A 16,777-nucleotide genomic window follows, 5' to 3' on the forward strand; every position below is an offset into this window, starting at 1 on the left:
GAACCACTCAGGGCACATTCACACTGTCAATGTACGTCCTTTTTCTTTCTTATTTCTCTTGGACCCTTACAGAGAGGCCTTTTCTTTAAAGCAGGGGTGTTAAACATACGGCTCAGAGGCCAGAACTGGCCCGTCAAAGGGTCCAATCCAGCCCACTGGATGACATTGTGCAGGCTGAGAGGTGCCAGGTTTCAGGAGCAATTTAAACAGTGAGTAGCTTTCGTCATGCTTAATGCTGCTTCAGAGGCTTTTCACCCTGACCAGGAGACAGTTCTTTTCTTTCACTGTAGTGTGATGTCGGGATTACTGCACAGGAGTAGAAATGTATAGAAAAATGCACATGTAATGACATATAACGAGTAGTCGACTGAATCAATGTAGAAAAACACACAAATATTGTTGAAATTGCGTTTATTCCTCCGAAGACCTCACGGGCTGTTTGTCAACTGTTTCGCAAATGATTAGCGTTTTTAAAATGTTTACTGGTCCGGCCCACCTGTGATCAAATCGAAGAACGAAAATGAGTTTGACACCCCTGCTTTAAAGAGTCAGATCCTTTTTTGTTTAACCAGAAACATCCCCATTGCCAAGCCCACCAGACTCCATTTAAAAAAACTAGTAATTTTAATGTGTATAGAGCCAGCATATTTTCACATCTAAGTCTGTAAACTAAGGGTTTATTTTAACCAAACCAGACCTGGTGGTTGTTGGAACAGTGAAAAGACAGATCAAGCAGTTTTTTGTGGGATTTATTTGGTTCCTATCGACTCTGGATGAAGTGTGTTTTATGGTGATAAAATTACTGATTTTTTAAATGGAGTCTGGTGGGGAGCTGTTTCTGGTTCAACAAAAAGGATCTTACTCTTTAACAAACAGCTCTATCTGTAGGGATCCTTTCAGTAATTTTGTCAGACACTTATAAAAACAATCTGAGTCTGTCAGTGCCAAAACCAAACACTTATAGGAGACATTAATTGATGGTGTGCAAGTGCCTGGTGTTTACATTGCAGCCTTTTTGGCTGCTGGTTGAAAAATGCTTATGTCCTTTTTAATGTGGCCATGAGAAGTACTTGAGTACCCAGAAAACACACGTACACACTCTTGGCATCTATAAGTGTATCCTGGATCTTGCTCTTGTAGAACAGTGGTTCCCAACTTAAGGGTCTCAACCCCCACTAGGGGCCGCCAGAGCATCACAGGGGGGTTGTGAAGCCTTCTAGATTTTAGATGCGTAAGAAAACGTTTTAAAAATATACATAATAGGCCTATATATCAGCATTTCATTCATTTCTATGAGGAAAACTAAATGAAATTGTCTGGGAATAACCTGCAAAAATTCATCCAAATAGCTTGTTTAACAGTTAATTCTACAGTTTATCAGCTGTTCTGTACTGTTACATTAAATATCCATAAAACATGTCACTTAGTCAGGGGTACTGGATGATATGAAGGGGGCCCCTTCAAGATATGGGTTGGAAACCACTGTTTTAGAGGGTAAAAAGAAGATCCAGCGCTTTATCATGAGCAATTTGAGCTTCCAGATGTTGGCACATATTTCACGTAGTGTTCCAGTCAATTGTAAAAGGTTACAAATGTTCTCAACACTAGACTGTTTTACACTGCATTGTTTTAATAAACCGGTTTATGCAACTTTGTAAGAAAAGAAAACGGACATATTTTGGAATCTGAATATTGCTTTTATTTAAATACATTAAAATTTGCAATGTAACAAAACTATTGGCATATGAAATTCAAACACCATTTAAATGAACAAAACATGGCTCACTTCATTTTTCTGTGACTAGTGTCAGTAACACTAGGTTATTTTTCCTCTCCGCTCCGCATCATTTCACCCCCTCCCTCCCCCTGCCCCCATTTACACTGTTCACAGACTATCTTACAATAAGAGTGCTGAATAAAAATGAGGTAAGAAAGTGGTTTGAAGATTACAGATCATGCAGAACATGCCGAACAGCAACAAAATATTTTGTGAAGGAGGAAGTAACAAAAAAAAAAGAAAAATACATGAGTGTGCATTTAAAAAATAATCAATTTACACAGCTTTGCATCTTTGGTTACAAAGTAGGTTGAATGATTTCACAGCTTTTCCCCCCCTGGACCCCTCAGGAAAAACATTGGGAGAAACTAACATGAAGGAGGGGGGTGATGGCAATACTAATTCACTTTGTTTAGTTAAAAACTACCGACAGAATTGAGTCTTCATCAAATACCTCCTGCAGGCTCATGTTAAGATTTGATGTCAGCGGGTGAAGAGTCACCCATCAAGGCTCTTAATACTTTATACTATACAAAAATGTACATTCATACTGGATCTTGTCTTGAGCTATGAATTGGCAACTGCAGCGCAGAATTTGAGTTAGTGTTAAACATTTGTCTTTTTTTGCCTACATTTTTAACAATCAAACATTAAGCATTGCCCCTGGGAAGTACACAGAGGCGAGGTCCCTCCCCTTCCGGTGGACCGCCGTGGGGTCTTATTTCAGACAAAATTATGTACAGTAGTTATCGACATGAGACATAACTTTTTCTTTTTTTTAAAAAAAAAAAAAAAAAAAAAAAGAATCCTGTTTGGATTGTGCCATAACGTTCGTCAATTTAAAAGAAAATTTTGTAAGACAAGTGAGTCACTTTGTCGTAAAGCTGTTAAAAGTGTAACCCTGGAAAATATTTGTGATTACAAAGTTGGGTGGGTGATGTCGTAGCTTTCTCTCTCACTGAAGCTACGATGCCCATGTGTTTTGTACTGGGATATACTCACAGGACAACTTTAATTTACAAAACAGCGTGTAGGTCCCATAGTAAAAATGTACGTACGAACTAAAGTCAAAAATGGCGTGCTCCAAAAAATATTCGACAGTTTCTACAGTCCGACTTCCACCTCACCATCTGCATCGCCAATTTCCTGTCTCCAAAATGTTCTTAAGTGTGGGTCAAAGTTTGCCCCATCAAGGCCTCATTTTGTGCATACGCAATGTGCATAAATGAGACCCCACGTCCTGTTCGTTCTTTAGCTTTCTGGCTGATAAACAGATTAGGAGTTGCTGAATAAAACTCATCAGGTAAAGTCAGAGAAATTCAGATACCAATACCAGTATTGGAATTGCCTCCAATACCGCATAAAATGCTGGATCGGGTATTGGCGAGAATGCGAGTCTATGCACTGATCCAATACCACAATGTATTGATAAACTTTAAACTAGTTTTATAAGTGGAAAAGGGCAGATTTTGCACCGCTCTGAAACAGTAGCCTACACAGCAAGTTGCACTCTGCAGCCACTGGAAACTACTTTTTAAAAGCGACAGGGAAGAATTGACTTCCAATAAACAGCATCATTCAACATTTTTTTTTTTCGTTGCCAGGTCAGAAATGTACTTGCCCAAAGTCAAATTTTACTTGCCCCAATAAAAAATAATAAAGACTAAAGTGAATTGTTAGGATCTTTTTCGGAAAACTGACGCGCCTTTGAAAAACGTCCATTTTATCTGCCTTGCTCTCAAACTTTCGACAAACTGCACAATACTTCATTGGAGTTTCGCCCACATCCTCTAACACCACCCAACTACATTCTTGTTTCCAGGATAATTTAAACGCTCGCTTGCGCTTCAGCTCATGAGATTCGTCTTTACCTGCCTCTATTTTCTCACAAGCACTTGTGCAACTCTTGGCAGAGATGAGATGGAAGCGAGATGGGTCAGTCCATAGCTACTTCCATCATCAGCTCCAGAAAAAAAACACCATTTGTTTAAGTCTTATTCACCACTTGCCTGGCTGGGCAGGGAGTAGCACTTTCAGATCGGTACTTGGTATTGGCTGATAAATCATCAAGTTCAGGTATCAGAATTGTGAAGGAAAAAAATGGTATCGAACATAACTAGGTACAACGTTACAATTGTGGAAGGAGCATAGCAACAGGGGTCTTATTTATAAAACAATGCGCAGGATTCATACTAAAAAAGTATGTATGGACAAAAACCCAAAATGTTGTGTGCCAAAAAAAGTTACCTAAGCAAGATGGCTCACTCCTTAGCTACTTCCATCATCAGCTCCAGAAAAAAGAAAAGATTTGTTTACGTCTCATTCACCACTTGCCTGGCTGGGCAAGTGGGATGCTGGATTTACTAGCCTGAAGTAGCACTATCAGATCGGTACTCTGAATCGGCTGATACATCAGGAGGTTAAGGTATCAGAATTGGGAAACAAAAAAAATTGTATCGGAATATCTCTAGGTAAGACAACGTTAAAAAAGTGCAAGGAACATGGCTAAGTTACTTAACTAGCTAGCTAGCTGGTGTCGGTGGCATACATTGTTTAAGATGAGACAGTTCACTGAGGAGTTTCACGCAAAACTATATGGTACTATGTAGGGCTGTAGGATATGGAAAACAATTACAGTTAATTTGAAAATGGAAATATGAGTCATGAATTTTGAGGAATTGTAATTTCCGAGTTTAATTTTAACTGATTTTTTTTTTTTTTTTAACAAAATTAATGTTAATGTGATTTTTGTTGGGGTCTGTACCAAACAAGCAAGTTCCCTTACATCAGGAATATGAGTTGTATGCCAGGACATCGCCGCAGCACAACAGTAACAATTTATTTATAATAGTATGTTTTTATTTATTTATTTGAATTCATTTTACATTTATTTAAAAATTGCAACTCCTGCAATTTCGATATATTCTGATTAATTGTGCAGCCATGGTACAACAAACTGCGACTTTATTGATTTGCAAAATTATCTTCTAAATTGACAAACATTATTTGTCATTCATGGCACAATTTAAATAGGAGCAAAAAATATTTGTCTCTTGTTGACTACCGTACATATTTTTTTTTCTGGAATACAGTCCCATGGGAGACACCGGAAAGGGAGGGACTTTGCCTCTCTATGGCCAATCTGTTGAAACACTGTAGAGGAAAAAGGAAACAAGTCACCGGGCTATTGTTAGATGGGTTTCGTGAAATTGTTCATTTATGAAAATAGCAGCCCTGTAATAAATAAAACACTTAACAGTAGAACTCAAAAGACTGATGCAAGAGTTGATGTAAAAGTAACGGCAGCGGTGTGGCGCTCCGAAAAAAAAAAAATGACTCTCTTTCTCTCTCCCACTTCTTACTTTACAACATGAAACAGCAAGGCTAAAAATACCCCGTTACCCACTCAGTTATCTCATTTAAAAAAATAATCGCTCTCTTTTTGACAATCCCTCCCGTTTGTCCCTTATGTGAGGCGAAGCCCTCCCTTTCCACGGGTCGAGCAGGTTTCAGGTCAGGTCGTGGGCCGGTCTGGCTCGAGCCTAGTCCAAGAAAAGACATCCTGTCCACGAGCTTGGACGCAGCAGTCAACCACTCTGGGAACGCAGCCAAGATGAAAACAAACACCCCGACCTTCCCTGATACTCTGGCTCTGCACACTTTCTCTGTCTAAGTCTCTCTGTCTTTCTCTCTGATGATTGCATTAACACTGGAAAGGCCCACAGTACAGATGCATACACACTTACATTCCGACACCGATTCACAGTCGCACTTGCTTGCTAACGCACCCTGACACGCACACACACACACAAGCACTGTACTTTGTGGTCAAGCTGGTGGCTAAGAAGACAAAGTTTTTTTTTCTTCTTTTTAATTTCACATACACTAATCGTAATAAGTTGTAGAGAAGATGCTCTTCTTCTTTCTTTTTTTTTTCTTGCCCTAAGCAGAGCAGATGCACTTCAAGCGGAGGTGACGTTGGGTTGCATTTGTTGCTGGCCGGGGTCGAGCTGAGGCTGCGTCTGGATCTGCTGGGGTTTGGGGTGGTGCTGGAGCTGGGGGTGTGACTGCGGCTGAGGCTGAGCTTGAAGCGGAGGCTGGGCCTGTTGCTGAGGCTGGCTGAGTCCTTGCTGCGGGGGCGTGGCGCCAGAGCTGGTGGCCGAGTGGGCGGGCAGCTGAGACAGCTGCTCGCTGTTGGCCAGGGATTTCAGCACGGCGTTCTCCCTCTCCAACACAGAGTTCCTCTCAAACAGCTCCTTGATCTGCTCCTTTAAGACCTCCACCTCTTCGCGCACCGCGTACATCAGATGGCTTTTCACCAGGTCCTGCAGGAGACATGAAATGTGCCACTGGGTCAAAAACATAAAAGGACCTGACCGGAGGCAGCAGAGTCACACAGAGGCTGATGTTGTCACACGTAGGACACAAGGACATCACAGTGAAGCCCGAGGCTAAATTTGTTCATGTGTCCATTCTAGCTGTGTGTGTTTATGCTGAAAGGCCAAGACAAACAAATATAAAGACCCTATGGTTCTTACAACCATGAAAATAAGTCAAGACAGGCTTTAGAGCTGGATGTAAGTGCTTTCAGACCTAGAGTTGTCTTGCTTCAGTCTGAATCAGGGACTAATTTTGTTGCATAATTGCCTAGAGTTGGTTCGTGTTCTCACGGCAGCATTTACAAGCGGACCACCTCTTCAAGAAGGTCTCTGTCCGGTTGTTTTGGTGCACACCCAAGTGCGATTGCTGTGTTCACACCTGCCCAAACGAACCGCACTTGGGGGTCAAATGAACTTGAGCTCGACTGAACTGAACCAAACAGGGCAGGTGTGAAAGCAGCCTAAAGGTCAACCACAATGACTTGACTTCAGCATCATAATACTGCAGTATATTTGTGTATATATTCTGGACCCTGATGTCAGCATCTTTTCATGTTACTGAATCTTCTGTATACATTTTAAAAGGCCCAGTGTGTAAGATTTAGGGGGATTTAGTGGCATATAGCAGTGAAGATTTCAGATTACAACCAGCTGAGGCTTCTCCTGGTTAGAATTCTTTCAGTGTTCATTGTTCAGGTTTTTACCAGGAGCCAAATCATCAGCAGAGGTCTCTTTCTCTCCAAAACAAACATACCAGGTTATTTAAACTGGTAAAAGGCATGGAATAAAGCAGTCTCACCTTGCAAATCAGTGTTTCTTACATGCAGTTTGGCATGTCTGAGACAGCCACTAACCTAGCACTTGTTAAGGCTGCAGTCTCCTTTTTTCTGTGATAACTTAAGATCCAGATGTTCAGAAGGTTTTTACTGGGCGCCGAATTATCCGCAGAGGTCTCTTTCTCATTAAAACAAACAGACTTGGTGATTTAAATAGGTAAAAACACTGGATAAAGCTGTTTTACATTACAAATCAGTGTTTTTCCTATGCTATTTGACTTGTCGGAGATGGGCCACTAACCTGGTGCCTGCTAATGTGTGCTCCCTCTTTCCTCTGATAACTTAAGATCCAGAAATTGAAGTTTTTACCAGGAGCCGAATTATCCACAGAGGTCTTTAAAACGAATGGTGATTTAAACTAGTAAAAAACACTAAATAAAGCAGTTTTATGTTACAAATCAGTGTTTTTCCTATGCTATTTGACTTGTCAGAGACAGGCCGCTAGCCCTGCACCTGCTAATGTGTGCTCACTTTTTTTCCTCTGATAACTTTAGATCCAGAGGTCCAGTAGGTTTTTACCAGGAGCCAAATTATCCACAGAGGTCTCTTCCTCTCCAAAACAAACGGACCCGCTGATTTTAACAGGTAAAAACAGTGAATTAACAGTTTCACGTTAAGAAAATGTGTTTCTCCGACAATGCTCGTCGTGAAGGGGCTGCTAACTCTAGTGGTGGCCGCGAAAACGCAAATGGCCCTATCTAGAGCCAGTGTTTGGTTTGTCCGTTCTGGGCTACTGTAGAAACATGGCGGTGCAACATGGTGATCTCCAGAAACAAGGACCTGCTCCCTATGTAGATATAAACGTCTCATTCGAAGGCAGGCTTTGCTATCAAAAACGACATTTTGGGCCAAAAAACAAAAAGAAAATCTGTCTTGAGCCACAAAACATATTTGAGCCTCATACTAAAGGTAACACAGCCTTTTAAGTTGAATTAAGCCTCTCAACATTACTAATCCAAATAAGCATTCATTGATATGTTTCAGCACAAGGTGGCTATTTTTGATTATTTGGTGCTTAAACTTTGCAGCGTCCATAGATAGCCTAGGTAGGAAGACTCAAGACTACCTAAGCCATTACTAGTGATGTACATACATATATTACATTTCTGCCAATACATCCCCCTGAATCCTACACACTGGACCTTTAAGCTAAAGGGAGACAAAATTTTACCCAGAGAAGTTCATGATCCGTGTTAAATGGATTACTCACCATTGCCTGTTCTATTTTATTATCAATGGCAGCAACATTGGTTCCCGAGGCCCTGTGAAGAAGAAAAGACAGATAAAGTCATGTTAGGATTAATCTCCAAGGTTCCAGGATTCAAACCTCCTGAGGGGACAGAGTCATTTCTCTACTCTCAGCACATTTCTTAAAAAAATAAATTACAAAAGGAATCTTAACACAAACAGACACACTGGTGCTCAATGAATCCAGGCAGCTGCCGTCAGATCACCACATGAATCTGGGACAGATTATATAAAATGACCTGTCACCATGGTCTGTACATTATAACTCTACCCTATGTAGGTCAGGTCGCAGACTTTGCAGGAGAAATGAGAGAAGCATGGCTGCAGGCAACACAAGTTAGTGCAAATAATGCATCACTGCCATATTTAGTGTAGGTGTGGCGATGTCTCCACAGGAAGCATTTGATATTAATATTATTAATTAACACACACACACACACACACACACATTCTCCCAACATCTCTGAATGCACAGCTCTAATGCCATATGCTCGTGGAAATACTCCTTTAAATTCAGCACAAATTAAATTAAGTTGTATTTCCGGCGCACTTTAAACAGCAGCTTTAGTTATATCCGCGGAGCAGCGTCGGGTGCGTCTCGTTACCTGCAGCGGGTCCGGTATGAGAGCAGCGGGCCGCAGGTGGCGGGTCGGGCCGGGTCTCCGGGGCAGCACGGTGGTTTGTAAGAAAACGTGCACGGCATGGCGCTGACTGCTGCGGCTCAAGCTACATCGGTGGCGGCGGGGGAAAGAAAAGGGCCACCGGAGCGGACCGGAGGCGGTTTAGTGGGGCAACTGTGACCACATTTAGAATAATGAAACATGAACCGACGGGTGGAGAAGTCAGAAGGGCTGACAGGAGGCGGAGAGACACGTCTGACACCTCTGCTCCGCCCGCCCCACAGTGACTGGGAACAGGAGTAACTACACTGTAACTTCAGGGGGATGTATGGAGGCCGAGTGATAGCTTTGTTAAATTAGTCCATTCAGAAATGGGCAGATAGATAGATAGACTTAATTGATCTTTAACTAATCAGCAGCAGTTTTTTTTAGGCATTGCAAGGGAGTAGTAAAAAAGTACATTTCACACTAGGAAAAAAAAATGTATGTACGTCACTAGAAAAATACACCTTAGCACACTCTATAATTATAAGATATATATCTATAGAATATGCAATATAGAGATTATACTATAATACACTACAAATATACTAAAACACAAATAGTACAATACAGCCATAGGATAACACACTAATGATATATACATTAAATGAATTTGTAAACAGTATATAGTATATACATTAAACAAATGTGTAAACGATGTATGCATTAAACAAATTTGTGAACAATATATACATCAAACAAACGCCTAAACGATATATACATTAAACTAATTTGTAAACGATATATCATTAAACAAATGTGTAAATAAACACACTTGTAAATGATATATACATTAAACAAATGTGTAGAAATCCAATAATGGTATTGATGCAAAGTCTAAAATACCCCTGAAACAAAGTTTTGTGCAGTTGTAGCACGTTTGTCTTTGTCGGTCACCATATCATTGATATAAAACTCAAAGAACGAGACAGTGCAGTTCAGAGAGAAAAATTTTGTTAATTTTGAAACCGTCACCATTGAATATTTTTTCCACCAGGGGGCACTGACAAGCTCATTTTTAAAACTGTAAAATATGTCACTCAGTTAATTAGAGCTTTGACCAAGATATACGTGTAATATAAATCAAAATGTTTAATTAAACAAAACAATTTGTTTTACTGAAATATAGACACCAGGTTGACTGTAGACTCACCCTGAGGACACAATGTTCTGTTCCTTCACACCATCCAATTTATGTGTGTGAGGCCAGAGGAAGCACTCTGTAGATTGTTATCAGCAGGCTGTACCGGGGAAGGAATGTTCCCCATACCTCCGCTGCTATGAAACACTGTCACTCACATCCCTGTCCTACACTGCTGCCTTTGATCCCTGTCAGATACGACAATGTCTAACATGAGCTACAGGCAAGTACATCACACAATGAACATGTTGAAAAAGATACACATGGTGTCACTCAGCCGTAACCAACAGACATCACTAAAGGAAATAAATTACTAACAAGAATGCACATTTCAGCAGCCAGCACTCAGTCATTAGTGTCTCTTTGTGTCCCTCATAGACCACATTATGTGACCCCCCACGAGTGGTTGCATAACCAAATGTTAGGAAAAAAACTGCCTCAACCTCAGCCTCACCCTGCGCCAAATGTGGGTTCAATTTAGACGAGGCCCTCCTATAGTTTCCCTCCCTGACAGGGGTTTTCAATAGGCCTGGAACCCAGAGGAATCTCACTCTGTGAAATACAGACCCTGAATGGGCTCTCTGGGCTACACCCTTGTTGCTTCACCCAGTACAGACAAAAACATGCTTTACTATTAACAGACTCACACTCTGGAATAGGACTGGATATCGTTTAAAAAATTATCATACCAGTACCCTTAAGGCCCAGACACACCAAACAGACATCAGAGAAAAAAACGGCAACAAAAGCTGACTGTCGCGTCGCCTCATGGTGCCTGTGTCCGAGCCAAAAAGTTGCACTTGAACACGCCACAAAGACTGGCCAATCAGAACGTTCTGTGCCTGCATGGGAGGAAATAACTCTTCAAACCACAGAGGGCAGTAGTCTGTGTTCGTCATTAAAAATAGAACGACTGAGGAATGACAGGACGCACTGACAATGCTAGTTAGCCAGTTAGGACATTAACAGCACATGATGATTAAAGAACAAATGATATTTAATGTGCGCTAGCGAACAATAACAAACAATTACGAACCCTTTGTGCTAACCATGAGTTAGCCATGAGAGCTCAATGGCTAAAAAAAATCTGACCCAATACGAGGAGTTTATTTCGCTCTCATGCCTTCTTGCGTCATTTGTTTGCTTTCCTCCCTCCCGTTTCTCTTCTTGTGCACTGAGTTGAACTGCCAATCAGAGTGATTTCATTTACCGACTGGCTCCGCCGTCTTCTGATGCCGTTTCTATGTGCCAAATCAGCCAGAAAAAAAGCCAACAAGTGCCAACAGAGCACAAAAACTAGGATGATAGTCGCTTCTAGATGACCCAACGTTGACCAACCACTGACTGTCGCCTTGGTGTGTCGGGCCTTTAAAGTGATAAAAGATACCAATAGAATACATCGATACCCAGAACGTGAATGGAGTGGTGTGTAGTATAGCTAAACTTTGAAACGTTTTGGTAGTATTCAGGCACACCGAACTCAAATTCACTGTGCTCAACTTCACCACACCACAGACTGTATGAGTTGTAGCTGCTGCTGCAGAAGTGTGAGCTCTTTGCCGGGGACACTTGGAGATAGTCGGTCTGGCCGAATACACAGTGACAGGGCTAATTGTTAACATCACACTGCTAACCTTACCTGACAGGTACAGGTAGTGACGGGTTTAACGTCAGACCTGAGCCGTTTTGGTGTCGGTATGAGTTTGTTGGGACCATTTCATGGCTCAGTGTTGGATATTGCGCTGCTGCTGTGTTAGCTTGTGCTAATGGGCAGACTCGCAGGTAGGAGAGTGGCTCTGGAGACAGCAGCAACAGAAAGTTTGGTGATCTGGCACATAAAGAACAGAATGTAGGTATCGTTTGACTGGAGACGTTACAATACCTCTTGATACTGGGTTATCTCGGTTGATACCTAAAGGTATCAAGTACCATATCTAGCCTCCTCTGTAGCAGTGCAACATATTTTTTAATGAAGTAGAGCAGGTAGGCTAATCAAATAATTAAGGTTAACCTATAGGACTGAGATATGAACAATCTGCCACTCCCACTCTGTTCCTTATCACAACATTAAAGATTAACAGTACACATGAAAAATGAACTCAGCCAACGTTAGCTTGCTAACTACATTTTCACCTACAGTATCTGCAACTTGTGTTTGCAAAGGTCAGAAGTGGAGTTTATCAGTATTATTCGGGAGAAACAGAAGGCACTTTCTCATGCGACTGTTGTCTTTTTTAGATTTTGGTACAAAAAGTTTGGTCAGATGTGGTCTGGGACTTTCGTTGGAGGCTGCCTTTTGTTCTGGGTTTTACTCTGTCATCATCGCATCATGGTCAAAAAACAGGTGGTGCTTTTATTTTTTCCTTTCAGGCAGCTGGCAAAATGGCATCTGTGGTAGAAGAGCTTCTTGCACGCCCTTAACCCCAACACGCAATCTCCACATTTACAGCGGACCAGTTTAAATGAATGTAGAAGAAGTAAAAAGTGGATTAATGGCTCAACAGTAGTTTTAAAAAAAAAAATCATCAAAAGTACTCGTTCCTTAATTTTTTTTTTACTCATGTGCGTTACTTGTATTGCCCACCCCTGCTCTAGTGTCATTTAGCCATTTGTTAACAAACCTCTTTTTTTAAGACACGTAAAAGCTTTAAAATTCACAAGTGTGGTATTTACGGACATATTTTATGTCCTAGAACAAAACATAAAAAATTTCTAAAGCACGTACAGACCTTATCTATAACCAAAACCCCATTCAAAAAACCCATTCACTTCGAGATGAGAGAACCGGAAAACCAGAGCTTATTCATTTCCCGGTTTTTAGGACTCATTCCTGCAGCACTCTGTATCAGAAACTATTTCCTAGAATGCAATCTGATGTCTTCAATTTGCTTGTTTTGTTGACCCAGAACTCTAAAGCCCCAAATAATTCTGTTTAATACAATAAACAATTATTATATTATTACAATTGTTTCATTTTCTGCCAGTAAGCTTCTAAACTAATCATCTCTGCTCCTTGTCATGTCAGCCTGACAGCGATGCTTTGTTGTAGTTCCTCATCCTAATGACTGGGAATTTCCTCTCTGCCATTAACCATTTGAACTCTGCACTAAAAAAATGACCCGCCGGTGCCTATGTAGGTATTTTTACTTATTCCCAGAAATGACATCACAATATCTTCAAATGCTTCATATCTGTACAGCCTTACAGCCCTAAGGTTATGTGAGCAGTGAACCATTATAATTAACAAAAGTATTGAAATTGTGTCATATAGTAAAAGAAAGGAAAAAAAAAACAGATATGATTTTTCATCAAATTTGACAAAATAAACACAAAACATATGGATCCAAAAGATCTCTGAATGTAGAAGCCTGAACAATATATATATTTTTAGACAATAATTTTTGTAACACTCCATAAGTTATTTGAACTGTGTACATTATTTAGTTTTTAAGATATGCTTATCTTTATGAGCAGAGTGCAAACATGTTTTAATGCAGTAGTTTCATACATCATTCCTTTGGCGCTGGTTTTGCACCACAAAACTGTAACATAACGATGTCATCACCAGTGTGTCATATTATGACATGGAAGATAGAAGCCTTAGTCTTATGCTACGGTTTTTATTTTAGATTGATGAAGTAATTAAGGTTTTATTTAACATCTGTATATACATGATTGTGCAAACAGGGAAAAACCTGCACCACCACGCATTGTAAGGTAACGTAACACAATGTAATGACATAATAACGCTAAACAGAAGCCTCAGCTTTATGCTGCAAAAAGATAAATGCTGTAACTATTATGGTTTTTATTTTGGATCAATTCTAATAGGATCATACAAACAATGATCTCCTGTGGTGGTCTGTTTTTATAGTGTTTAAGCAGGGGGGGTATGAAGCATTTCTTGGAGGCAATACTGCAATGACCTGACACTACAGAGATCAAACCAGGGAATAAAAAAAGAAATACAACTCCCATGGGTGCTGTCAGCGGGGCATGTGACGAGCTAGTGATGGGCTGGTAACTAAGGAGACTGGAAAACATCAACAACTCAATAATAGCTGTCAGTGTGTGAGATAGATTTTCACAGTGCCAGCAGTGCAGCAGTTCTGCTTCCTGGAGTCAAAGATGAGTTTGTTAAGTCATGATGGTTTGGGCGGACACTCTTTACTTCACTAGTTGCACTGAAGCAAGCAGGAACAACAATCAAGTCAAAACCATATTAGGACACCATCTGGCACTCCGAGCAGAACTTCCAAGAACAACTGGCACTGGGGGCAGAATCTGAAAACCACAATATGACTGAGTGTGCCTGGTAGAAGCACCGCTCCCGACACACATGATCTTGTTTAAGCCTCCAGATCTCACGTCAAAGCCGAGAACTTGTTTGAGTGGCCTACTTAAAAACAAAACATGTGAATGCACAGTAAAGCCTCCTCCTCTGTTTTCCCAGCATTACAAAGCAAACAGTATATACCTCCTGATGTGAGTAAGGTCAAGCCCCAGAGGGCAAAGGGCCGGGCCGAGATGAAACAGAAAGCTAATGAGGGTTTGAACTTGCACCGCTGCTGATTATGCAACCAACGCTTCTGTAATCTTTACCTTCCACATTAACATGACTGACTTTTATAAGCTCTGCGTAGAGTTTGGTGCTCCCCATATGATGTTAGCTATAAAATAGGAATGTCAATAAAAAGTCCATTAGCGGCTGAGCAGTTTACACTCACACAGAGCGTGGGCAAGTGGAGCAGCGAGGGTGAATAACTCATCTCAACATTGAATAGTTCTCATTCCTTGCCTCTGGCAGAACTGCTGGCAGATTTAAGAGCTGTAGTAGGTTTCCTTCAGCAACACAGGGAACACAAAGCAAAGTCTATTTTACTCCGAGACATGACGAGACAAGTTCCCAGCTTAAGAGGCAGGGCCTGATCATATGCCCAAGGACAACAGGTGCACAAGTCAGTCTTACCTAGACACTTGTGACGCATGGATACCTCGGATTTTAAAGCTTAAAGGAACGGTTTACCCCAAAATCAAAAATACGTATTTCTCCTCTTACCTGTAGAGTTATTTATCAGTCTAGATTATTTTGGTGTGAGTTGCGGAGCGTAGAGATATCTGCCTTGACTTCAAATCAATATCATGATTAATTAAACATCTTACCTCAATTACAATTATTGAATGATTATTTTGTTTTTAACACTCCGCAACTCACACCAAAACAATCTAGACTGATAAACAACACTACAGGTAAGAGGAAAAATATGTATTTTATGTATCTAGATCTCAATTTTCTCTTTGAGGTGTGGGTTTGTGATGCTGATGTACAGGGATAGCTGACAGTGAAATCAACGTCACACCTACACATCGCATGTCGGGACGTCTCCTTCACACTCAGATGTGCATATATTTACTTTCATTTTATCCCAGACCTGCCAACTTCCGATATTTATGTTACAGTATATGACACAGCTGTGCACGTAGCGAGCAGTCAGCCTGCAGAGAATAAATGAGGAAGTGTGAAAGCAACAACCAAGCAGGCATCAAAACTGTTCCAAGAATGGCAGGACTCTGGTCCAATTACAGAGTGAGCGCTAGATGAGACGGTCTCATGAAGGATTTATTTTTGAAGTTTACATTTTTGCACAGGAGCAAGTATGATTGACAGGATAAGAGGCAAATTAAAGTAAAACTAAGTACACAAAAAGCTGAATATGGGTTATCCTGTTTCCACAATGATAGTCTTTTTTTCATGGAGGCAAAAACAAATTAATGTTGACCTAAATTTCAATTTAGGACACAAAATTCAATAAATCACACCAATTTTGCTCATCACTGAGATATCAGTGGCTCAATTTTGGTACCATTTGAACATGAATATTTTGAGTTAAGTAATCTTTTAAATAAGACTAAAGGTCTATAGCCATGCTGGCAGGTCTGTGGTTTTCCGTTTCCACTGTGAAAAGTTGTGGATGGTACCAATGGAACCGTTCTGTACCGTCCCCATTTTTGGTCCCCACTCTGTTGGTGTACCTAGCACACAGATCTGGTACTAAAAGGTGGAGCTGTGAACACTGCAGTCTGTTGATTGGTCAATAGAGGACGGTCACTCTGCTCAGGGCTGAGTTGTGGCTGGTTTTGAGGCTCATGTAACCACTGTTCATACTGTGGAGAGTTTTATTACTGTAACTATAAATGAAAGGATGTTTTGCTGCGTCTTACAGCAACTGGAGTCGGAGGAAAAATCAACTTAATTCACTGGGCCGACTGCCGACGACTTTTAAGGTGGAACGTTAACTTGTAATGTTACTCAATGCATGAGCTGACAACGTGAAACATACATATACAGACATTTTTAGTAATACATGGATCTTCAGAACACTATATATATGTTAATAGGGATGCACCGAAATGAAAATTTGTGGCCGAAGCCGAATAATATTCACCGAAATGAAAATTTGTGGCCGAAGCCGAATAATATTAAACGCTTGGCCGAGTACCGAATACCGTTGTTTAGTTTTTCATTAGTTTTTGCAGATGAACCCCCTCCAGATTAGTGTTGTCACGGTACCAATATTGGGACCCACTGTGCGATACCAATGAAAATATCATGGTTCTAAGTAGTATCAGGATACCACAGTGAAAATGAGGCAGATGTGCCTTTTGTCATTTATGAAAAGATAAATCATTTTTCTATAACACATCAATGATATTTCAATGGAATAAATTACTTA

General features: G+C 40.7%; 1 protein-coding gene and 1 long non-coding RNA gene across 3 annotated transcripts in view; one reads left to right on the forward strand and one right to left on the reverse strand.

Moving 5' to 3' along the window:
- Positions 1–2,574: 2,574 nt before the first annotated feature.
- Positions 2,575–16,777, reverse strand: part of LOC126383014 (TSC22 domain family protein 2-like) — a 37,792-nt gene continuing 23,589 nt past the window's right edge. For both annotated transcript variants that reach the window (XM_050033363.1, XM_050033364.1), the window contains 2 exons: positions 8,203–8,254; positions 2,575–6,102 (listed from right to left, as the gene is read on the reverse strand). In XM_050033363.1, the coding sequence (XP_049889320.1) occupies positions 5,740–6,102; positions 8,203–8,254 (415 nt within the window). In that variant the 3' untranslated portion in view covers positions 2,575–5,739. The remainder of the gene's footprint in view (positions 6,103–8,202; positions 8,255–16,777) is intronic.
- The window catches only part of LOC126383047 (uncharacterized), a 39,489-nt gene continuing 28,822 nt past the window's right edge, over positions 6,111–16,777 (forward strand). Inside the window, exon 1 of the long non-coding RNA XR_007569106.1 lies at positions 6,111–7,577. This is a non-coding gene — a long non-coding RNA (uncharacterized LOC126383047). The remainder of the gene's footprint in view (positions 7,578–16,777) is intronic.

The sequence above is a fragment of the Epinephelus moara genome, chromosome 21 (assembly GCF_006386435.1).
Source record: "Epinephelus moara isolate mb chromosome 21, YSFRI_EMoa_1.0, whole genome shotgun sequence".
In the NCBI taxonomy this organism is placed as follows: Eukaryota; Metazoa; Chordata; class Actinopteri; order Perciformes; family Serranidae; genus Epinephelus; species Epinephelus moara.